This window comes from Phyllosticta citriasiana (assembly GCF_038021145.1).
Source record: "Phyllosticta citriasiana strain CBS 120426 chromosome Unknown IWZ02scaffold_7, whole genome shotgun sequence".
Classification (NCBI taxonomy): domain Eukaryota; kingdom Fungi; phylum Ascomycota; class Dothideomycetes; order Botryosphaeriales; family Phyllostictaceae; genus Phyllosticta; species Phyllosticta citriasiana.
This window is the reverse complement of record NW_027117284.1, coordinates 1669453-1693036: the sequence shown is the minus strand read 5'-3', so window position 1 is coordinate 1693036 and position 23584 is coordinate 1669453. Positions and strand designations below refer to the sequence as shown.

At 53.8% G+C, this 23584-nt stretch overlaps 5 protein-coding genes across 5 annotated transcripts; 2 read left to right on the top strand and 3 right to left on the bottom strand.

Moving 5' to 3' along the window:
* Nucleotides 1-204: 204 nt before the first annotated feature.
* IWZ02DRAFT_491083 (uncharacterized protein) lies at nt 205-1530 on the top strand (the record flags this gene model as incomplete). The annotated part of the gene is made up of 6 exons (XM_066769715.1): nt 205-228; nt 328-346; nt 416-577; nt 685-765; nt 816-915; nt 963-1530. 6 exons carry the CDS (start codon nt 205-207, stop codon nt 1528-1530), a joined length of 954 nt encoding a protein of 317 aa, XP_066622590.1.
* A 2676-nt stretch (nt 1531-4206) lies between these two features.
* IWZ02DRAFT_433638 (uncharacterized protein) lies at nt 4207-6233 on the bottom strand (the record flags this gene model as incomplete). The annotated part of the gene is made up of 2 exons (XM_066766308.1): nt 4207-5651; nt 5702-6233. 2 exons carry the CDS (start codon nt 6231-6233, stop codon nt 4207-4209), a joined length of 1977 nt encoding a protein of 658 aa, XP_066622589.1.
* A 2067-nt stretch (nt 6234-8300) lies between these two features.
* On the top strand, nt 8301-12919 carry IWZ02DRAFT_433636 (uncharacterized protein; the record flags this gene model as incomplete). Its single annotated transcript, XM_066766307.1, has 6 exons — nt 8301-8477; nt 8530-8654; nt 8702-9936; nt 9986-11526; nt 11577-11815; nt 11869-12919. The coding sequence occupies 6 exons, from the start codon at nt 8301-8303 to the stop codon at nt 12917-12919; spliced, it is 4368 nt and encodes a 1455-aa protein (XP_066622588.1).
* A 1170-nt stretch (nt 12920-14089) lies between these two features.
* Nucleotides 14090-16072, bottom strand: IWZ02DRAFT_282946 (integral membrane protein-like protein). The gene is made up of 3 exons (XM_066763669.1): nt 15766-16072; nt 14628-15697; nt 14090-14550 (listed from the first exon to the last, which is right to left on the bottom strand). The coding sequence occupies exons 1-3, from the start codon at nt 15847-15849 to the stop codon at nt 14241-14243; spliced, it is 1464 nt and encodes a 487-aa protein (XP_066622587.1). The 5' UTR covers nt 15850-16072; the 3' UTR covers nt 14090-14240.
* A 3252-nt stretch (nt 16073-19324) lies between these two features.
* On the bottom strand, nt 19325-20704 carry IWZ02DRAFT_282921 (uncharacterized protein). Its single transcript, XM_066763668.1, has 4 exons — nt 20625-20704; nt 19694-20485; nt 19433-19639; nt 19325-19355 (listed from the first exon to the last, which is right to left on the bottom strand). Exons 2-3 carry the CDS (start codon nt 20472-20474, stop codon nt 19482-19484), a joined length of 939 nt encoding a protein of 312 aa, XP_066622586.1. The 5' UTR covers nt 20475-20485; nt 20625-20704; the 3' UTR covers nt 19325-19355; nt 19433-19481.
* Between the last annotated feature and the right edge of the window lie 2880 nt (nt 20705-23584).

The window sequence follows — 23584 nt, the reverse complement described above, 5'->3', positions numbered from 1 at the left end:
TCACGTTGCCCGGCCCGTCAACAATCTCCCATCGTCCTCCCTTGACGACACTCCGCGACAAAACCTTTTCCGCACCCCAGCGCGCCATTCGCATCGAGAGCTCAGGTCCTCTTAACACAGGATCGACTCTCGTTTGTTCATCCCGGTCGAGACCAGAGTGCGCACCTAGAAGGACAAGCGCGAAAGGCGCTTTCTTCCATCACCATGTCCGGCTCGATTGCTTCCAAGGTCAGTCCATCACTGCAGCCCCAAGAACAAAGCTGCCAACGGCTTGGCGTCAATTGCATCGATCCTCGAACCGCGTCTGCTAACGCGCAATGGCTGCAGAACGTCTACGAGCTCCTGGGTACCTCCACCTCGCTCCCCGCGAAAGCTTTTTAACGCTTGGGACACGCCATCTTACGCTCACTCACAGGCAACGACCCGGAGCAGGATTCCGACAGGGAACCTGAGCCTCCCACCAAGGCCATCGAGAAGACGCTCCCTCGCTCCGGCAAGCGCTCTGGCCCCGAGCCCATCAAGGAGCCCCGCACCGCCGGTGCCAACGCCCGCAAGGAAGTTGGCGGCAACGAGGGTGGTACGTGCAAACAATTGGCGACGTGAGAGCGTTGGGCCCACGCCTCAACACAACCAGCTGCTCGCGTCCCATGTCGGCTTTCATCGCATTCCACTGACACGCTGCAGCCTTCCGCGACCGCAATGCTGGTAGGGACAGCAACCGCAGCAGGCCCGCCGACGATGGCGTTCGCTTCGACCGTCATCCCCGTACGTCGCCCACAACACAATGAAGACGACACATTGCTAACCATGCCCAGGCCACGAAGAGGGCGGCCGTGGCCGCGGTCGCGGTGGCCGCGGTGGCCGTGGTCCCCGCGGTGCTCCCCGTGATGACCGTCACTCCAAGACTGGCATCTCGTAAGAGCAGCACTCTAATTGTTTGAATGTAGCTAACCCAATCCCAGTGACCACCCCAAGCAGGCCGAGAAGGGCTGGGGCGGCGATGACGGCAACAAGGAGCTTGCCGACGAGATTGCTGGCGAGACCATTGCCAAGGAGGAAGAGGGCGCCGACATCGAGGCCGAGGCCAACGGTGCCGCTGAGGCCAAGCTCGAGGACAAGGTCAAGAGCTACGACGACTACCTTGCCGAGATTCTCGAGAAGAAGGCCCAGCTGAACGCTGGCGTCGCCATCCGCAAGCCCAACGAGGGTGCTGGCAAGAAGTTCCCCGAGGGCAAGGCCGTCGAACGCGTCGAGGAGGAGTACTTCGCCGGCGAGAGCAAGGAGAAGAACCGCGAGCGCAGCAAGAAGGAGAAGAACCAGGTCGAGCTCGGCGACATCTACGGCCGTGGCGAGGAGCGCTCCGGATTCCGTGGCGGCCGCGGTGGCCGCGGCGGCCGTGGCCGTGGCGAGGGCAGCTTCCGTGGCGAAGGTCGCGGCCGTGGTGGTCCTCGCGGCGGTGCCCGCGGCGGCCCCCGTGGCGGCGCTGTCAACATCAACGACTCCAGCGCGTTCCCTAGCCTGGGCGCATAAACGAGCCGTAGACCGCGCACACGACGACGGCCTCTTCGTCTAACCCTACCGACCGAACCAAGCCGGATATCTTGCTTTTGTTGTTGTTATTGTTGACGACTTGAACGGAGCACGCAGCAGCTGTGGGGAAAGCCAAGGGCAAACGGGAACGGAATGGAAGGATGGACGGACGGACGGACAGAAATCAAGAGCGAACCAAACCTTTCCAAACTTAGGACATGTTTTTTGATTGAAAGTGGCAAGCTGGGAGTAGTAGTCCTCTTTTTTTCCTTTTACTTACCTGCCCCCCCACCCTGGCCCACACCTTCCCCTCCAACGGGTGAGAATGAGATTACAAAAAAAAAACCCCCCCAAAAATTTTTTTTTTTTTTTTTTTGCTTTTTCCCCCTTTGACTTATTGACTACCGCCATCAACCGACTACTGATACGCTTCTTCTTCCACCATCGTCACCACCAGGATCATCACCATCTTCCAGACAAGAAGGATTTGGCGCACGCGTGATGAAGTTGGTTGTTGCTGCCACTGCTGGATCTGAACCACTTTCTCCACATTCATCCAACAACAAAAGAAAAGTAGTAGCTTCGTCAACCCCATCCCACCATCCATCCATCTGATTCCCACCACCACTTACCCCTTACAACAACATCATCACTGACCAAATTGCCAGCCAGCCAGCCAGCCAGTCTGCCAGCATCGTCATCCACTAATGACTCCCTCCCATATTACCTCATGGATGCGTGAACCAATCCTCCAAATAACCACCTACTCCACACCACCCGCTGCACGGTCAGTCTAACGGTCAAACCCCGTCCTACCTGCTTGCTTGCTTGCTCAGAGAGAGAAAGAAAGATTGCAAACAGACGGACAGACACAGAGAGTAGCTCAGGTTTGCTCATCGCATGGGAGCGCTGGAAGGGGGGGGGGGGGGGGGGGGGGGGGGGGGGGGGGGGGGGTGGAATAGTCATGTGGTGGTGTGGAGGGATGGTTTGTTGATTGTAAGTGGCGGAGGTCTTTGAGATGAAGCGTTGACGAGCTGCGCCATTGTTGGTTTAAGGGGTGAAAGGAAAAGAAGGACTGAGCTAAAAATAGAGCGAAGGCAACGTAGAAGTATGGAAAAGAGACCGCGACACCAGACGGGAGTAAGCCATTAGGGTGATGTGTAGGTAGGTATCTTCTTGTTTCGACGACAGTCGCTCGTCCTACTCTACCTATTAAATAGAAACACCTACAGGATGATGCTCTTTATACTCGCCTTCAATAAATAGTACACGTGATTGACTAGCACGAGCAGCGTGTGCCCAGCACAAGGACACACACACTTACTACGGAGCATGTGAAAGAGCTATGACTCCTAACTCCTAAGAACCCTCCCGATACTAACCACCAGCACAGCCCACGTACGTATAGAATCCCCCGCTTCCTCACCGCCACCGAAGCAAATGACCCCTAACTCGCCGAGCACTCCGGTAGTCATCACAATCTTCCCCCATTAAACCACCGCTGGAGACGCGGCACACTGTAAAAATCCGACCTTACCGTCTCTTGTGCAGCCAAGCCAGTCCGCCAGAAAATCGACTTCTGCGGTTTCTGCGGGAGGATTCTTACGTTTAGCCGCGGCGCTGTTAGATAGTGGTATTTAGTAGAGGGAAATGATGGAGTGAGATGTTAGGCCTTAATTATGAACATCACTGTTCTTTCCTACCCTGCCTCCTCGCACAAATCAAAGTGTCATGGAAATCATGCGCTGCAGCGTGTGACTCCCATGACACAGCTAGCACACCTTAAACATATAAAAAAAACACCACCTCACGCCGCAGAAGCAACTCCTACGCCCATAAGCAACCGACTAACCGACGAGTGAATCCCTTAGCCAACTATCGTTCATCCTTTCGACTGGTGCTGCGCCGCTATAAACCATATAGAAGCTTTTCGCTTCTTTAGTGTTGTGGTGCTCCGGATTCTTCAGTCTAACCGCGAGGGTGTGGGTGCGCTGTGAGGGATACATGCGGCGAATGCGTGCGTGGTCATTATGGGAGGATGGTGGTGAAGAGCTGCTAGGAGAAGAGAGGGAAGGAGAGGGTGATGAGCGGTATAGAGTAATGGATATTAATGGTGTATAAAGATGTTACTGTTGATTACGGTTCTACAACCTATACTACTTCCTCTTCCTCTCATGCATGATGCTGTACATGTAATGCCCGTCTACCGCACCAGTAATACCGCGCTTTTCTCATGACTCCACTCCACTACACCCGACTCCACTCTACGCTACGCTCAAGTACAACACACTGTTCGGTTCTATAGAAAGACGTCTGCCTGCCTTACTGCTGCTCTTCTAATACTACTACAATACTGCACTGCCGCAAAAGCAAATCTACGCCTTCACTAGCGATTCGTCTGCCCGCCGCCCATCGAATGGATTACTACAAGCAACAAAATGACAAAGAATGCAAAAAAGAATGAGACAAGACAAGACGCCATGAAAGTGCTACAGCGACTCCCGCATCTCTCTACCTACCCACCGGCCAATGTGCTTGCTTACTTGCTTGCTTGCTGCTAACTCAAGGGAATCACAACTAAGGAGGAGCAAACCTCTAGTTAAAAAGCAACCACGCGCCGAGCGCAAAAGGCGACACGCAAAGCGCGCACCAGAGAAAAGAACAAGGAAACCGAATCTACCGACTAGCCCGACTCTTAGCACTGCCAGCATCGCTGCCGACGGCGCTACCAATATCATCGGCTACGCTCTTCAGCACGGTGCGGCCCTCCTCGCTGCGCCCCATGGCCTGCACGAGCACCGTGTTCTCCTTCTGCAGCTCCTTGACCTGCTGCTGGAGCAGCTTGACCTCGGCCTCGGCCTTCTCGGCACGGCTCTTCCATTCGTCGCGCTCGCGCTTGACGCGGTCGATTTCGCGCTTGTTTTCCTCCTTACGGCGGCGCTCTTCCATCTTCTTCTCTTCTTTTTCGCGCTTAGCGGCGAGCTTTGCGACTTCCTTTTCGTACTTTTCTTGCGCCTTGCGCTTTTCGCGCTCCTCGCGTGCCGTGTTGGCTTCGGTGCGTGATGCCTCCTTCTCGCGTTGCCGGCGCAGTTTGGTCTCGACTGCTGTGCGCTTAGCGTCGAGTTTGGCAAGCTCCTTTTCGTATGGTGTTTGCTGCGATGGTGTGACTGATTTGGCGCCTGTGCTGCTGCTGGCGCCGAGCGATTCGGAACTGTTATTTGCCGTGTCGGGATCCAGGCGGTCCGAGTGTGCTTTCTTGGAGCCGTGCTCGGTGGCTGTGGTCCATTGCTGTGCAGATGTGAAGCTGTGGAGGCTTGAGGTTTCGCTCTCGGTCGACGCTGTGGATGCCGGCGACACGGGCTGCGGCGAGGGCTGGAGGTACGATGCCACAGATTGCGGTGCGTAGCTCTGGATGCCGTTCTCGAGAGCCGAAGTGAAGCCCGATACAAGGCCAGCAGACTTCGAGCTTTCCGCGGTACTCTGAGCGGATACCGTACGTGTGTGAGGTGCACTTTTTGACTGCTCGGCTATGGTCACGTCAACGCCTGCGCCATGACCATTGCCGGCTGCCGCGTCGTATATTTCTGCCTTCTCATCGGTTTTTCCAGTTGTCAGCGCCTGAACTTCGTCTGGGTCAACTCCCTCTTCGGGATCTGGGACATGGTCTCTGGCACAAGCCCAATCTAGAAACTTTTTGGTATCCGCAACGATGCTACCTGGAGTGCCACGGTCCACCATGAAGCGTGGGATTCCGCCACCAGGGTCGCTCCTCGTGATCATGATCCATTCCACAGGATTAGTCTCGGGGTCGTCTTCACTGGCACTGTCTCGTCGGTCCGTGGACTGGCTGGTTTTGGATTTTGATGGCGTCAGGGGTATCTCTCGAATCAGCTCTATCGACTCGTACTGTCCTTTCACAAGACCCTGGCGGGGCGGAGCATCGGGGTGTTCGGTGGGTATCGAGACAACCATGAAGTGCCGTGGTAATTGGTCTAATGCATCATCTAAGGGTGTGATATGGGGCTTTGACTTTTCTGTGAGGGCGTTGTCTGAGGTCAGGAGGAGGGTGATGAATTCGCGTGGTGCTGTGGGACCTGGAAATTGGGCTGATAGTTGGAGGACTGGAGAAGTCTGTCAGCGGAGTTTGCCTTTGATCTTTTCAAACACGTACCTTCCATCTGTCCCACCCCCTCGACTGTGCGCTGCTCCAGCCTTCTATCTCCCCCGATGCCTCTGACACAGCCGCTTCCAGGTCCTCCCTCGACGGCCAAGCTCTCGGCAAATTCACGTTGAATCGCCTTTTTCCATTTGGTGAAGCCCAAGCCCTCGTGGATGCTTTTCCGAGCAAACCAGGACCCACGCTTGTCAGCGCCAGCCATTTTGTACACTGTGATTCCCAAGGGATTGTCGTTGACCTTGACCGGCTTGCCCCATGACTTTTTCAACTCTTCGTGTGAGGGGTCTACCGGCGGAGGTCGAGCCTCGGAGACTGTCATCTCGGTAGCGCATGTCGCGCCATTGGCGTCATTACGACTGCGCTTGGAGGCTGTAAAGTCTGTGCCACCAAGAGGATGAGGTACAGAGTTGACTGCCACTTCGCAATCGGCAAAGACCTCGGACATCCAGGGGCCCAAGTCCTCCAGGGGCACATCGGCAAAGTCTTTGGGGCGTAGGCATTTCAGAGCATCATGGAGAGTCGCCATGGTTCTGCGGCGAGCTCGGACACGTTCGGGGTGGAAGTGAGGGTGAACAGCGAAGGTAGAGGTCGCTGCAAATGAAGAGGGCAACTGTAGCAGCCCGCCCAGGTGGTATCGGTAGCGGATGTGTGAGATTCCGTCCGTAAGCTCCGATCTCGCGAGCAGGGTCGGGGTCGGGGTCGGAAAGAGGCAACGATGGCGCGACGGGCGTTTAGTCGTGCGAAGCGGCGAGCATGACAGTGGGACGATGCCACAGTGAGCGCAAGCAATGGGGATGGGCTTGTGGAATGTGGAATACACGACAGGTTGTCAATAGTGGAGGAGAGAGTAGTTCTGGTGGACGAAGCATGGGAGTCCCTGGAGAATTGAAGATACCCGGACAGTGAGGTGTGCAGGGCTACGTCACTGCCTTGCGCCCGGACCCCTGACAGCCGTGCGTGGCCATGATGAAAGAAGTCGCGCGCTTACCGGGCAGTCATCAAGAACATCTATCTATCCCTCTGCATCGCCATCGCCTTCTGCCTCGGTACAAGCCATAGCCCGAATCTTGCTCTCTTTCGGCATTCGACCGAGCAGAGCCACGGTCGACCTCTTTTGTCAGCTGCGGTTCGACTTGGACAGCCTTCGCCAAACACAGACTGCAGGCACGCTGCGCCAGGTGGCCCGCCGCATCGCTCTCGGCTTGCCGTCTGCCCTCCCGCCTTCGCTTTCCACTGTGCGAATACGGAAAAGACAATGCGAAACGGACGAATACTGCTGCCTGATGCATCAAGGCCTTCTCCCACGGTGAAGCGCATTCACGGCAACGAAGATTGTTTATGAAGACGCACTTTGATTGTGTCTTGGAACTAATTTACAGATCGACCCGCGCATAGGGCGAAGTGGAACTGGAACAGCGCCATGTGTCCCGTCCTCTGTCCGTTTCACAGCCTTGACATGCGCTGGCTAGCCCCCGGGCTTCCAGACGGGCCGTTGTCGTGATCCACAGGGTCTCTGTGGTTTCCCTTTTCAGCTTTCAAGGAGACCGGGTCCCCCAGCATCGTCTTGTTCAACTTGCTTGGCGTCGTCCGATTCGGTGTCCAGGTGCTTCGAGCCCCGAGGTAGTGGTTGTTGTTTGATGTTTCTGCCTTGAGCGAGATGGGATCCCCAAGCTGCGTGGGGTTGCTGCTGTGAGCGTCGTAGTTTGAGGGTGGACTCATGATGAATGATGTAGGTTGTGATTTGAAGCTGGAGAGGGTTGGTTGTGGAGATGGTCCGTCTCCAACGAGGAATACTTCGAACGTCATTAAAAAGGACAGACACGCACTAATCGACCTCCATGACGTTCTCGAGACTGAAAGCGCCGATGCACAGGAGAAGAGGAGTGCATCATGGCCGGATGCCAGTACATCCTTCGCGAAGCTGCTTGACGTAGCCAGACCCAAAGTACGCAGCACATGGCGCTTTGGGATTCTGTCAAGATTCTAGGTCACTAGTGCCCATCGAAGCCGTCCAAATGCCTATAAACACCACAGACTGCGATTTGGCATCACGTGTCTGTCGATTTCCACGGCCGGCCGGAGACCGATGGACACAGGGATTGCTCGGTTAAGATGCCTGGCTAACCACAAGAGTCCAAATAATACACCCCGCTTTAGTTTCTCCAACCAAAGTTTCTGTGAAAAGTTTCGGCGTTCCAGACAGAACTGTTTCAGACACTTTATTGGGTGCTCTCTCGACAAATAGGGTGTTTGGAAACATTGTTTGTAAATGGCCTTGATTTGGCTTGGTGCCCCAGAGATGCCCGTGACTCGTGTGTGTTTCCTGTCGGAACGCGCGACGCGTCCTAACCTCGCCTCCCCACCTCCGCCTCTTCCCAACTTGCAACAGCCATTGTATTTTTTCACAAACGGCCCTGATGGGTCATTGTGACCATTCATTGTTCACATACCTCTCCAACACGTCTCCTTGTCACCGCAAAAGGTGATTTCCCTTCTCCCAACTGGGCCACGCCTCGCTCGCGCCACACAAACCTGCGTCATCTAACGTCCGCCGCCCTCAAGGGCTCTTACCAGGTACCTACCGCATAGCGCCATGCTCATGTCAGAGGATCAATACCTCCGCGTCAGAGATGCTGCCAAGCAAATTATACCAGAACACCTTGTTGGCAGCTTGGATGAGAATAAGATTCTAGTTGCGGTCCTCTTCAATGGCACCGACCTGGGTCGACAGCTAGAGCAAGAGCACTTTCTCTGGCTGAAGGGCAAGCCGGTATTGATTGTCCAGTTCAGATGAACTGCGTCAAATTGACTTTTTTGGATAGAAAACGTTGATGAGCAAAGTCCGAGAGAAGTACGAAGAAAGACAAGACCAAGGGCCACCTCCCCGCTTTGTCGCGGGCGCGAGCGTTGTTGAAGACAGTGCGAAGCTTTCCGAGCTCAACTTCTTGTGAGTGCTTGCCCTTGCGCAACTAGCATCGATCGCTGACAAAACAGTGGTGACAAACTGGTTGTTCTGATGGTAGACAACGAGCCGATGGCTGACGGTCCCACTTCTGCCGCATCGGCTCCTTCAGTTGCACCTGCACCTGCGCCTGCCAGCCCCAATGCACAAAATGCCCGGGCAGCTGTCGCTTCTGCCGATCCGAGTGTCATGTTTGCGTCTTCAAGCTCTCCGGCACTGCAAGCTAGGCCCGCTCTGAGCGTCGGTACTTCACCAGCCCATTCTCGCCAATCATCAATTGCCACTTCGGCGCGCCCTTCTCCATCTCTACTCGACCTTAATGGCACATTTACGGGCAACGGTGGCCTCGAACGACATCCACATCTCACAGCGGACTCTCCTCTTCCTTTCGCTTCTACAACGCCGACTCCAACGCACGCATCACTGTCGACAGTCGCCTCAACTTTGGGCACTCCACAACCTCAACCCAACGCTGCTCCGCCTGTGCAGTCATTGACGCAGCATGTTTCACCTCACTCGCCTTACAGGCAGCTTCCTACGCCTCAATCGGTCACTGGATTGCCTGGGACCCCTGCGAATGCTCAAGAGTTCCCTGTACTCATCTATGGAAGCACTCCAAGTGGTCCACCTTATAGACCTCAGGGTAGCGGTCACCCAGGTGAACCTCCTATGAAACCCTATCAACAACCTTCACCAATCGCACACCATGGCATCAATCAACCAGCTCTGAATGCTCGTGACAATCCGGCGCATCAAGCTCCTGCCCCAGTCGCAAAAATGGCCAAGCCTGAACTTCAGAACCAGTCGCTCGAAACGCTCATGTTGGAGAATGATCTCGAGTGTCTGGAAGCTGGCGTCAAGCAAGCTCTCAGGCTGCTTGGGAAGATTGAACAGCCGCTTGAGGGGTGCCAGCAACAAGAACAAGATGCGAAGGAATGGCTGAAATTCATTCACAATCTGAAGAGTCAGAACCTGAAGAACAGGACCATCCTTGGCGTCGTTGGCAACACTGGAGCTGGCAAGAGCAGTGTAATCAACGCAATACTCGATGAAGAACGTCTTGTTCCGACGAATTGCATGCGTGCTTGCACGGCCGTGGTGACAGAACTATCCTGGAACGAAAGCAACGACCGCTACGAAAGGTACAGGGCAGAAATCGAGTTCATCAAGTACGATGATTGGCTGAAAGAACTGCAAGTCCTGTACAGTGATTTACTTGACGGGAATGGCAATGTGTCCCGAGACAGTTCCAACTCTGACTCTGAAGGTGAGTGTGATATGGGATCGCCAATTCCACTGTGCTAACTTGAAACCAGCTGGCGTCGCATGGGCCAAAATCAAGGCTGTGTATCCGCAAAAGACCAGGGAAATGATTGCCGCTGCAAGCCCCGAGAAGCTTGCTAAAGAAGTTCAGAGCTTGCTTGGCACGACAAAGCAAATCAGCCAGTCGGACCCTGCTGACTTTTACAAACGCTTGCAATTTTTTGTCGACTCTCAGGAGAAGCAAAAAGATAGCAAGGAGAAAAAGAGAATGGAGTATTGGCCGCTCATCAAGGTTGTCAAGATCTACACCAAGGCGGATGCGTTGTCTACCGGCGCCGTGGTCGTTGATCTTCCTGGAGTCCAAGACTCCAACGCTGCGCGTGCGGCCGTCGCCGAGGGCTACATGAAGCAATGCAGTGGGTTGTGGATTGTGGCGCCAATCACGCGAGCCGTCGACGACAAGGCGGCCAAAAAGCTGCTTGGCGATACCTTCAAAAGACAGCTTAAGCTCGATGGAACTTACAACAACGTCACCTTCATTTGCTCCAAAACGGACGATATTTCGCTTCAGGAGGCTGTCAGCGGCTTGAATCTTGACGAGACTGTCTCGGGGATGTGGTCTGAGCTTGATGACGTCCGCGGCGAGATTCGAAATTTGCAAAACAGCATTGAAGAGTGTAAAGAATCCAGGCAGGTCTATTCGGACGCAATCGAAGACTGTGACGAAAAGATTGATGTCTGGGACAAATTGCTCGAAGACTGTGCGGACGGCAAAATTGTCTACGCCCCAACCGAGACCTTCGGCGGAAAGAGAAAGCGCTCTGCCACACCAGCCAAGAAGTCAAGGAAGAAACCCAGATCCGACGATTCAGATGACGACTTCATCGATGATGACGAGGAATCCGAGGCCGATTCGGATGCTACGCGGAGCGAGCCCGAAGATGAAACCCCAGAAGATCGTGATTCCCTCACCGAGCAACAGATCCAGGAAAAGGTTCAAGAGCTCAAGGACATGAAAAAGGAAGCTAAATCTGAGCGTGGCTTGATTGACGAGAAGATAAAGGAGTTTCGGAAAGAGGTTAAGACTCTCAAAGAGAACGAGGCCTCCATTGACAACCAAATCAGCCGGCTTTGCATCAACGGCAGGAATGACTACAGCCGAGGCGCCATCAAGCAAGACTTTGCGGCTGGCATCCGGGAACTGGACCAGGAGACGGCTGAGGAAGAGGATGCCGAAGCATTTGATCCCGAAGTCGATTTGCGCGACTATGACGAAGTTGCGAGATCTCTACCCGTCTTTTGCGTATCCAGTAGGGCGTACCAGAAGCTCTGCGACCGGCTTAAGAGAGACAAACCCGTTCCTGGCTTTAAAGACATTTGCGAGACTGAGGTGCCCAAGTTGCAGGCGCATTGCAAGCAGCTGACTGAAGCTGGTCGCATTGCTTGTGCCCGTCGATTCCTGACCAACCTGAGCCAGTTCTTGACTTCAATGAACCTTTGGGCAACAAACGAAGGATCCAGTGCCATTATTACTGCTGACCAAAGACGTCAAGAAGAAACGTTCCTCAAGCAAAAGCTCGAAGAGCTCAGAAAGGTAAGCGTGGCTGGTGCAATCTGATCGCTTGGAGACTGACTGCAAAGCAGAATGTTGAAAAGGTTGTGCACAAGACTCTCTTCGAGATGGCCGCAACCCTGGCAGAGCACGTCTACTCAAACTACGAAAAGGTGGTCCAGAAGGCTTGCGAAATAGCACTTCCAACTGCGTCTGGATGGGGTGCTCCCCGTAGCATGGGAGGTCTCTACTGGTCCACGTACAAAGCCACCGTTGGAAGAGGTGGTGTCTACTCTGGGGCGTCCGGACCGCGCGACTTCAACGCTGAGTTGTAAGTTCATTCCTTGTGCACGTCTATAATCTAGGATTTACCTCTGATAATAGACCCAGGACTGCTCCCATACTCAAGGATATTGCAACAGGCTGGGAGCGAGCGTTCCAGCGACGCCTGCCAACGGACGTCCGGAACTTCAAGGCAAATGCGCTGAGGGAGCTGCACTCGTTTCACAACGCGGTTGCTCAGCGCGCGCGTCGAGTTGGCGTCAGCATGGCTCGGCTCAACCAATTGGACAATCAGTTGCGCAACCACGAAGGTTTCCTCAACGAATTGGTGTCGGCCATTGTAGAAATGGTCAATGCTCGCCAGAAAGAGGTTAACCGAGAGTTTGTTCCCGTCGTGGCCTCAGCTATGGAGCACGCATACCAAGTGGCGGCCGATGAGCGTGGAACAGGGTCCTATGCCCGCATGAAGTCGTACGTCACCAACCACGTTTCACAGAACCAGGACCGCATGTTCCGCGACGCGTGCAAGGCCGTCAAGACCCGCCTGGACCAAATGTGCGGCGAGGTCCAGCAGCAGATGACAGAGCGCGCCACAATAATCTATAACACCGCCCACCGCGACTATAACTCAGCTGTTGGTAACCTCGGAACTGCCGACGTCGAACTGTCCCCGACTGAGAAGAAGCTGCGGGACGACGTGGAAGCTATCCTGAAGACTACCGAAGAAGTTTTTGAGCGCGTTCTCGGAGGCGAAGAAGACCCTGACGAAGTGGCCGCGCAGGCCGACGAAAATGTCGGCGCTCGGGATGAAGACGCTGGTGCCCAGGACGAAGATGCTGGCGCTCAGGACGAAGACGACCAAGAGGGCGGCGACGACCACTCGACTGTCAAGCAGGAACCAAACAGAGCCAACGAGGCAGACACCGCCGAGCACCCACTCGGCCGCACGCTTGCCGAAGAGCTCCTCGCTGCGCAAAACGGCAACAAGGAAAACGCCGCCAGCGCTGACGCCAACGACACTAGCAAGTCGACCCCAAAGACGCCCGGCGCTGACGCCGCCGCGAGATCGGACGGATCCGTCTTGGGCGAGATTGGCAGTCAAGCTATCAACAGGCCTGCGTTTGGCGATGCGGGTGCTCCGTACTCGCACTGAGTGGAAAACTCCCTGGGGCCAGTGGAATGGTTCCCTCGTTTGCCCGGTGGGTGAGGGGATGGTTTTTACGAGGACGTGGGCTCTGCCTCTCCTTTTATCTGCCTCGGGCCTTGTCGATGCGATGACTGGCTGACTAGCTGCCCAGTTAGCAGGCCTTCGTCGCATGTACGATGAATGGTGGATACAGATCGGGATACGACTCCTTACACCACACACTAGACAAATAGTTCAAATGGCGTTTTGAAGATTGGCTGGGTCTGTCGGTCGGTAACCTTTTTTGTGGGCGGAGTTTGTGGCTAGAAGTTTACGGAAGGGTTACGAATGAATGAATGGACTGATAGAGAGACTGACAGGGGGACACGCACTGATGGATGGACAAGTGGGCGGCGACTGAATCGTCGTGTCTGCTACTCGAGGCCAATTCACCAAGTCAGTTGAACTGGACGGCCGTATACTGCTGCTTTGTGTATCTCTTGAGTGCGTGAATGTGTAAGGATGGGAGGGGCGGAGATGTCACGGGGACACGGTTTAAGTAGGCGGCTGTCATACGCCAGCCTCTCCCCTCTCAATGTAGGTAGCGATGCCTCACAGCCACCTCCCCCTCAACATCGACCTCATCCAACACCATTATCATTCTCACGAGCTATTTTTCTGAAAAAATTTGCCATTCTCGATACCACGCCACGCCCTTCAACCGCGCTATCTACATGTTCGCTACCCAAAAGTACGTATTCGCCTACGAATCCTCCCTACTCTCACTCGCATCTTTCCTACCCTTCCACCGCACCTTTCATCTGACCCACATCATACCCTTGCCCTACCCTTACCGTGCCATACCGTGCCATACCGTGCCATAACTACCTTGTCACACATACAAACATAAATGCCCAAAAAAGACACCCCTGTTCCCCGCGTGCAAATTGAAAGCGACGCCGCAAAAGATAAGTGAAATGAGGTGAAATGAGATGAGATGGAATGAAATGAGGAGATGCTGGTGCCGTCTGTCTGCGTCTTTCCATCTATGTGATGGGGGAGATAGAGGCTTCGGCGCCGTGGGTCTTCGCCACTCAGAGGTAGGATGGTTGATCGGTCTCGGTGGTGGTCGTGGCGGTCGCGTGGGGTGTTGTTGTTTGCGCTTTCGATGGTAGACGCGCGGATTTGATGCACACATGGCACGGCGTTCGCAGAGAGTCGAGCAACGCTACCGGTAGGTAGGTACGCAGCGCCTGGCGGGCGGCGACCTTCTTCCACGAGACACACAGCCACACAATCATCCAACGCACACTGTCCCCTTTCTCACCCGACCCGACCCTACCCTACCCTACACATGCTCAATCGGGCCCTCAGGCAACAATTCATCGACACCAGACGCACGCCTATCGCTATGCTTGTCCTTTGCATTCTTTCCCTTCCAATCAAGCCATGCTTGCAGCGGGGGACGGACGATATCGTTGAAGAGGAAAGTGCCGTAAACGAGCAGCGCGAAGCCGACGACCTGCAGCCACTTAAAAGTCTCCCAGCCCAGACCCAGCGACACGATCCAGATGAAAAGCGTGCGGCATGTGTCGATGGTGGCGCGCGACGTGGCGCTGACGGTGCGCGTGACGGAGAGGCCGAAGAAGTTGAAGCCACTGGGGAGAGGGAAGGGTTAGTGGGTGAATGGGTGAGGACTTTTGGGATGGGACGGGGTGACAGAGAGCAAGCTTACCCGATGCTGACCATGATGAGCAGGCTGGTGATGGCAATGGCCGGGAAGTGCGTTATCTCGCGCAGTCCCTCCTTTGCGTCAAAGTAGCCATAGCGTCCTGCATCCGTCTGGCCGACTGCAGCGTGTAAAATCACCATGCAGATGACGGTGACGAGGAAGCCAAAGATGCCTTCCCAGCCCACTACCTTGAGCGGCTCCAGCTCGTAGTTCTCCATGATGCTCTCCTCGAGCACGAATTGTGTGGCTGTGAAGATTTGCGCGCCGGCAATGAGTAGCACGCCGATGATTGTGCGCACTGCCAGCGGCGCCGCGGTGGGCTGCTGTTCCTCGGCTGTGTTCATGACGCTCTGCAGGCTCCGCACCAAGATGGATCCGGACAGCGCGTTCTTGTTCCCACCCATGGGCGTCTGGGGTGACATGTGTCCTGCAGCATCAGCGTCAATGCTCGACCCATGCGACGCTTTGTCGTCCTTTGAAATGGCACCCGCCAGTCCAACGAGCATCACACCAAGCACGACAATGACCAGCGCGGCCCACTTGTACAACCTCAGGTGACGTTTAAGGAAGAGGACGGAGAACAGGCCGACGAAGAGCACCAGCGCGCCGCGAGTCATTTGGTAGATGGAAGCGGCGACAAAAAGCAGTCCGACATTCATCAGAGTCGTACCCGCAATGTCACACACCGCCGGCAGCGCCAGGTACGTGACCTTCCAGCCAGTGAGCGGGACGCGGTTGTGTCCATCGCTGGCGTGCGAGGGCACTGGCTTCAGCGGATTCGCGACCTCGCCGTCCTCCACTTCGGTACTGCCGCTGTCAGGAGTTTCTTCGGCTTCAGTCTCTGCGGTCCCAGGCCCTTCGTTGTCATTGTTGTCGACGGACGACCGTGGCACTGGTTCGTAGCCGCCCGACTCGGCGCCGCGCCGTTTGGCAATGTAGCTCTGGTACAGCGCAAAGCCGCCGACGACGAGCCAGCAGCCCATTTCGCCGATGAACATTTGGAGCGTCTGGATCACGGGCTGCTCGAAGTATTCGGGGTGCTTGGAGTCGCAGTTGCGCACGCACTGTTGGTCCTGTTGGCAGATAGATGCCCATGTCAGCGGTGTTGCAGCGGATGGACTGTGAACAATGCCAGTTGTACCTGATATTTTGTCAAGAGCGTATTGCAGACGCCGGTCAGCAGCATCATGCTGACCAGGAACGGTACGACGGCCTTGGAGGCCATAATGGGCGATTAGGTCGGCTTCGCGTCCGGACAGCCGCTGTCGGTGGTGGTTGAAGATGCGGGAATCTGGAGAAAGCCTGGGAGCGAGGCACTGTGGATCTAAGGAGATGGATTCAGACGAGAGCTATGGCAAGCTCCTCCAAGGAGTAAGATGCACCACAGGAGCGCGTGGGTGGTGAGCAAGTCGGGTGGTGGTGGGCGGAGGACATGAGGCTGGTCCGGTTGCAGGGATGCTCGATTCCTAGGCGCATGACGCGGTAGCTTGCCTATCCTTATCGCTGAGTAGCCGACGAGCCAATCACAGTTGAGACATGGGGAAGCTAAACGGCGCCTTTTGATAGGCCCGCCTTTCTCAACACCAAGGCCGCCAGCTGTGGCCCATCACGAGCGCTTCTCACATTCCCCTTTCCTACAACTACCAACGACAAGTTCAGCCTTGTTCTCGCATACCTCTCTGGTTCTCGTTTGCTTGTTGGTGCTCCACCCGTCCGTCGACATGGAGCACACAAAGTCGGTCTCATTGTAGTTGAGCTGGAGATCATGTAACGTTCCTCAAGCGATCCGTCCCGTCCATCTGAATCTCCGACTGGGTGCTGTTTATCTTCCGAGCGTTCGGCTGCCCGACATATCAACGGAGGATGCGACCGACGGCTAGGCAGAAATCGTCTATTGCGCCACAGCGTGACTTGCAGGTAGGCGCATGAAACAGAGCCTCAGCCAGCAGTGCGGGCGGAATTTGCACCTCAGACGGGACGGGCCGTGGTGCTTGTCGGCGGCCTCTGGACCCTTCGGTTCTTGTGCTGGCTTCAACAATTGTCAGTGGGAGTTGATTGCTATGGCTTGGCTCAAGCAAGATTACACAGGCGGGACGGACCGTCGCGCTTGTGGCGACAGTCTTTGCCCCCATCCTTTTTTACATATCTGCAACGAGCAATTGAATTTCGTGGCAAGTTCCTGGCCACGGAAAGCTTGATTCATTTTGGGTCGGTCGGGTCAAAGGCCCCGGTGAGTTGAATTTGTCTTAGATCCTCCGTTGTGAATGGACGTTTGTCGGCTCCTTTTCGATCGAGTTTGACGGGTTTGCACGTATGTTTTCCTCTCTTTTCCCTATCTTGATCGAAGACCCCTTCTCCTTATGTTTTATTTGGTCAATTTCTACTATCCATCCAAATTCGGCACTTGGGACTCTTAAAGCAATGTCTGTTGTTTCCTCCCCGAACCTGCTCAGATGATAAGAGACATCACTTTTGGAGGGAAGAAGCAGAGAAAAAATGTTGAGAACTCTACCAATCTCTCTCGAATCTTCCCTACGTTCGTTTGTGATGGTACGGAAAGGAAATGACAAGAACCGAGAAGAAGGAGTAAGGTAACGTATCTGAAGCTTCAAGCCTTTCACCAATTATGCCGTCATGACCCCGCTGCGGTCGCCTGTGTCGCATCGCCTGCCTGCACAAACGCGACTTGTATGGCAGAGAATGCTGCAGTCACGGCGAAAATCTCACTCCTCTTGGCGTGCGTAAGAAGGCCCAGACACATGGATATTAGGATATTGAATACAATCACAATCCCGAACCTGGCTTCCATCGAAACGACATAGTACAGAGAATGTGATAATAGAAACAATAGGCGGCGTCAATTGATGATCAGCTCTGGGTTCAGCATTGGCCACATGGGCACCGTTTTTTCAAGTACGGTTGGTGAGTGCACTGTTAGGGCTAACCGCAGCGGCATGACAAGGCATACTCGTTTCTGGTATTCAAGGGCTGGACCAATTCGCGGGCGCTACAGGGCTCCATAGTGATGAATCCTTGATGTTAACAAATCGGGGTCACACGCAAGACGCAATGCAGCAGACACACTGTTCAGCCTGCCAGCCAAACAGGGATCTCACATGCACAGTGCAATCAGACTGGGACAATCTTGACCGTTAGTCATTGGTCTGGCTTTCATCCTTCGAAGAGAATCTACATGCGCGCCAACTGGGGCTTCCTTGGGGGCCAGCTTCGGGGTCAATATCTTCAACGCTTCGCAGCCCATGGTGCCATTTCTACTCTTCAGGCCGTCAGGCAGAAATTTGGCATGGTGTTGCAGGACTAAGCAGTCATATTGATTCGGTTCGCAGAGCCGCATTGGTCAGGTATAACGCCTGATCTACCTCAGAGGCCGCTCGCAGTTTGTTGACTCCCTTCGACCTTGGCCCCAAATCTTCCTCACCAGATACCCTGCAGCTGTTGGAAGTAATGTGCTCCAAGTTCTTGAAAAGTATAAAGCTTTCTAGTCGTCATGAGCCTCTGCTTGCACCTTCCGTAAACCCATCACTCCACCAAAGCTGACAGAATTGCCACAGTTCAATCCGGGACAACAAACTGCAACAGCATGGATTTTCCTATACATCGGAATCGGACGACGAATATCGAGAGTTCTCATGCTATGGTGCCCCCCTCTCGACCTAGATGCAAACCTCTTATCAATGCCCGTCGTCGTTGAGATTTTGGGCTTAGAAATTCAAGAACATGAGAGAGAAATCGACTTCTACGGACGAAAGATAAAATTCAAAGGATATGCCGACCTCGACTGGAGCCTTACCAAATCACGACCAACTTTCCACACACGCTTCCTTGTCGTTCACCAAGGCAACCCACAATTTGAAATCGTCCTGGCGGGGAGAACTGCGATAGATTACGGGCTAGTCGACTCGAGGTGCTCTTCTGTCTCTTCGTTGCAGCCTGCTCACATCGTCTCTGGGTATGAGAAAGGGTTCAGGGTGCAAGCTCCTGGACCAGCTTGACCTGGTGTCGCAACTCCATTTTGTTTTACACTATAGATATACTGTCCAAACACTCCGTATATTTGACAATATTTACTGATCGAGAACTAGAATAATCCCAACAGATCTCAGAATTGTGACTCGTGATTGAGTTCCAAATCTTCTGCTGAGGGAGCTCGCGGCGAAGCAAGTCTCACCCGCTGTCTGTATCGAGAGAGGCAATTGATCTCACGTGTCGTGTCGAACATCTCGCCGTGTGACTCGCACATGCGGGAGTTGCAAGACAAAGTTGCCTCGCATAGGCAGCTGCGTCGAAGGAAGCCTAGAAGAAGGCATCTGACCCACCTTCAACATACAAAGGCGGTGCGTCTCCCCAAACCAGTCCAAACACACCGAGCAATTCTCACCATTACTTCAAGTAAGACTCTTGCAAGCCAACGCCAGATCCACATCATCGTCTCGTCTTGAACAAACATCGATCATGGCAGATGAGAAGAGAAGATGCGGTGTAATCCAAGGTAAGCAATGCATCACTCAGCCAAATCAGACAGGCGACTTACAGATTCAAGGTACAAGTGTGTCATTGTGTCCTGTCCACGTGCCCATCATGTCATATACACGAACCTGAGCAAATTCGAAACACCCGAAGAAACTTGGACCAAAGCAGCACTCCTTCCTTCCCCAAGAAGGTGGCATCAGATGTCATCACGGTATTATGAGCAACTTCGTTGGAGATTCCCTGCACGAAGAGCGCATCAGAAAGGAAAGTTTAGTAAAAATTTCCCACCAAAAGTGGCGATGCCATGGGGAACTGACGGTAAGCCCAACGCCGACAGACCTTTTCCACGGGTGCAAATCGACCCGATCAAGCCCCATTACCATTTGAAGCAGACGAAGAGGACTTAGCTGCCCGCTTTGCCTGGTATGCCTCCATCTGCGCGGCGGCCTCCTTGGAGGACTTCTTATTCCTTGCTTTGGTCTGCTTGTCCTCGTTAGCCTTGATCTTTTGGAGGTTGCCTTTGCCTGTGACGTTTATCAGCCTTGAATTAAACCATCTCGGCGGTACAGAGAACGTACTCATATCAGGCTGTGACTTCCGCGTGATCGTGTGAATGGGGCAACGGTCCCTGAGGCCAAGCTTGTCCCATGTGGAGTTTCCGAAGAGCACATCGACCGTTGCGTTCGGGACTACATAGTGATGGGTGATGCATTGTCCAGGCTTGAACCAGAGGGCCTGATGATCATGCACTGTCATGTCGCGGCCCCACCAGCGTATCTCTACTACGCCCTCGTTCTCGATAGGCTTTCCGTCTGGGCCAAGCAGTTGCTGCAATTTCTTGGCAGACTTCTTTCTCCAGTGAATGAGTATATCCATTGGTTGTGATCGACGAGAACGAGGAGGGCCCTGCTCGGGCTCCAGGGGCTGCACCTTGAGCCCCAGATCCTCGACGACTTTGGCGTTGATGATGTTAATGTCACCAGCCCCCGTGTCAAAAACAGCAATGACCACCTCCACATCCTCATTGTCGCGATGGACTTTCTTGGTCACAGTGATCGGTCTGCGGTAGTCCTCGTTTTTGTTCCCGGAAAGTCCTATATGATAATGATGTTGAGAACCACTCAGACCAGCGGGGAGTATGGCGTCTTCTGAGCCTTGAGAACTGATCCTAGAGTGTTCCAAGACCGAACGACTGCTTTCAGTGTGCGGAGAGGCCGGAGGGTCGGCAGGATAGGTACGTAGTGATGAGGACAGGGCGGCGGAAGCCTGAGTACCAAGGCAACCATCATCGTTGCGTGGGGCAACGGAGCTTTGGTCCTTTGGGGGAGCGTCCATGATAGGAAGATGTTCAGGGATCATCAATGGAACTTCTGGGAACCCAAGGCCATGTTAGCAAGAGGCAGGTCTACTTAGCAATCTGACCGGCATCTCACAAGCAGGCCTATGACTGAGAAACATTTTTGGCGAGGCTATCGCCAGAGGTGCAGAGTAGGACGAGGAGTGACATACGTTGGACTTCTGCGTGGTAGATGGGTGCCTTTCAGTATCTTGTCGAGGAGGAATGGCACACTTAAAATTGTCAGGGGAGGTGCTTCGAGATGGCTGTGGTAGACCGACGCGAAGCTCGACGGGCTGTTTCGGCGGTTGACAGGATGTTTGAACGAGGGGGCCGGCTGCTGATTACGCAGGCAAGGCGAAGAGAGAGAGTCTAGCAAAGAGATGGGAGTGGAGCGAGAAAGGTCGAGGTGATGGTCTCTGGCGTAGAGATCCCGAAGGTCGTGGGGTTAAATGGTGAGGAATCTGGGCACAAAGGCCGTCTGATAGTGATAAATGGAGGCGGCAGCCACGCGCGGTATTAGTGGAGCAAGTCAAGCCCATGCAGGTCGAGCCAGTGTGAAGGCGCGAGGCCGTGGCGGTGCCGGACAGGAAGACAAGACGGAGGGAGCTTGGCCAACGAAAATGCTGGCTTCCCTGTCATACGAGCGTCCTAACGAGGGCTGACCGACGATAAAGAAGATTGAGGAAGTTCAATCGTTCCCGATCCAAACCTGGTCCATTCGAGCTTGAGGAGATGTAGGCCACTCAGGACTCTTCAAGTCACCATGCGCGTCGCAGCGGCTCAGTTGCCCGTCGATGTTGCATCCCTTGAAAGGACTCGAGCGGTTTTCCCTCGTCAATGACCTCACTCATCGCGCCTGTCGGGATGGCTGAGCGTGTGAGGGATTGGACAATGTTATGCACATGGGCACCTTTGATACGGAGTCGGCTGGGGTCCAAAAGCAACCTTCAGAAAAGATTTTCGAATCTTGTGTCAAGCTTTGCAACCAGTGTCAAGCTCCTCACAAGTGCGGAAATGTATTATAGATTTACTTCGCCACATGACGTCAGTGTATGCTATGATGGTTATCAGAAAGCTGTCGGGTGTCAAGAGACGAACCTGGGTAATCTGACACTACAAAGGACGCCGTTGCTGGCGCTTAGCGGTGGCGAAAGGTCTGGGGCGTGATCAAGAGAACGGTCGAAAGAGCAGCTGCTGGCAGAGGCGTCCACTCACATCGTGACAGCGCAGAGTGGAGGGAACTCAGCCCCGTCATTTGTCCGTTGAAGTGTGGGAGACAAAACAGATCCCAGGAGGCTTGTCCATGGGTCAAACGAGGCCGGGTCCTCTTCAGGTCACCTCAAGCCACACCCCCGAGCCTCTTCTCCGTTTTCCCGTTGTGAACACATCAAAAGATTCATTTATGTCGCCTAATCACTTCATCTTTTGTAAGTTGATTCTCACAAGCTTTCCCAATAAAAGCAAATTCACTGCACAAAGGCCTAGATAGTTTCAGCTGCAAGTATGCAGGTACTGTGTAATTTCACACTGGCCTTAGAATCCCGTCCAAGGAAGAAAATGGCCCTCAGTGTCTTCTACACAAACGTCGGTGTCATATGACCATGTAATTGCCATCCCTCGGTGTCAGAAAAGCAGTAATTTAATGAAACTGGGAGTTTATGCTGTTCGAAACAACCTTGCAATCTATCATGCTCACCATTTTGGCGATAAAGGATGTGCAAAAATCCTAGCAGTCAACAGTTTGAATCACTATCTCAAGATCATCTAGCACCCATCTTGAATCAGTAACTGCTTCACATGGTGGCAAATCGAAATCACTGGTAGAAAATCGGGCGAAAGTTTGTGGAGTTTCTCATTTGCGCAAGCACACCGTAGATTTTCAACCACATCTTCATCGTCATATTCAACCAAGACACAACGATGGGAAAAATTGTGAAGAAGATCGCAAAAAATGCACCAGTGAAGGTCGTGAGTTCCCCAAGCTTCCCGCTAAGTTCAATCAGGGGAAAGAGAACAAGAAAAATGGGGGACCGAAAAAGGTTTGCAGAGCAGAGGAAAATCGAGAACAGACGACAAGTCGTTGAGAGAACAAATATCAGGCATCAGAAGCAGAGTTGAGAAGCCAGTCTAAGAAATGAGAAAAGAAAAGAAAAGAAAAGAAAAAAAAGGGTAGGACTAAGCTGGTGGCTGTATAAGGGTCCAGTTGAAAAGCCAGTATTGCCATTGCTGCTCAAGGGCCGGCCGCTATTCGATTGGAATCCGCTCATGATCCTCTTTTGCATCTCCTCGTTGCGCTTCTTCATCATATTGTCTCTAGCTTCTTGGGCCTGTTCCACAGCCTCTAGGTCTGCAATGCTCCGCATTATTACAGGCGGTTTGGGAAAATACGGCCAGGTTGGAATACCTGTATTCGCTTTGGGTGTCTTGCTGATCCTCCGACTTGGACCAAGCATGAGACAGATGGCTCCGTAAGTCTTTCTTCAAGCCAAGTGCGGCGTGAAAAGATAAGATCCGCTACGGCATCTTCCACGATCGTGTGTTCGGTGCAATAGCTCTTCGGGTCGAAGAAGAGGTGCTGATGCATGCGGGGACTGGAGTCAAGGCTCGGAGATACGATGATGTTTTTATTGGCAACGACTGACAAACGAAGAGGATGATTGTATCTTTCGAGGACGATTGTGGCCGGAAAGAAGGAGGGGCCTACCGAGCTCTGCTCCAGGCATGTGCAGGCGAATCTGCAGGCTTGATCGGATTTGAATGACGGGCGTGCAGTGTCGAAGTGAGTGATGCAGAGACTCAGCAGGCAATGACACGCCACCTCGCGCGCACCGAGCAAATGACAGAGTACCGTAGCCGCATTCTCCTCGCCTCCCGCGCTGCTCTCTCGGTCCATCAATCAATGCAGTCGCTGTTACAGCCACCGTGTCTTCAGGACAACCGTAATGTGTCACTACGCCATAAGACAGTGTGAAATGGCCTAATTTTGCACACAGACGTCCATCTTTCTTCGCTTCACTTAACTGACGTAGTTTTTTCGCTCAGGATCCATAATAGTAATTGGGAGGAGTCATAGCTTGTTGTATCAACAAACCTAACAAAACTCACCCAACTGCCAGACTACAGCCACGAA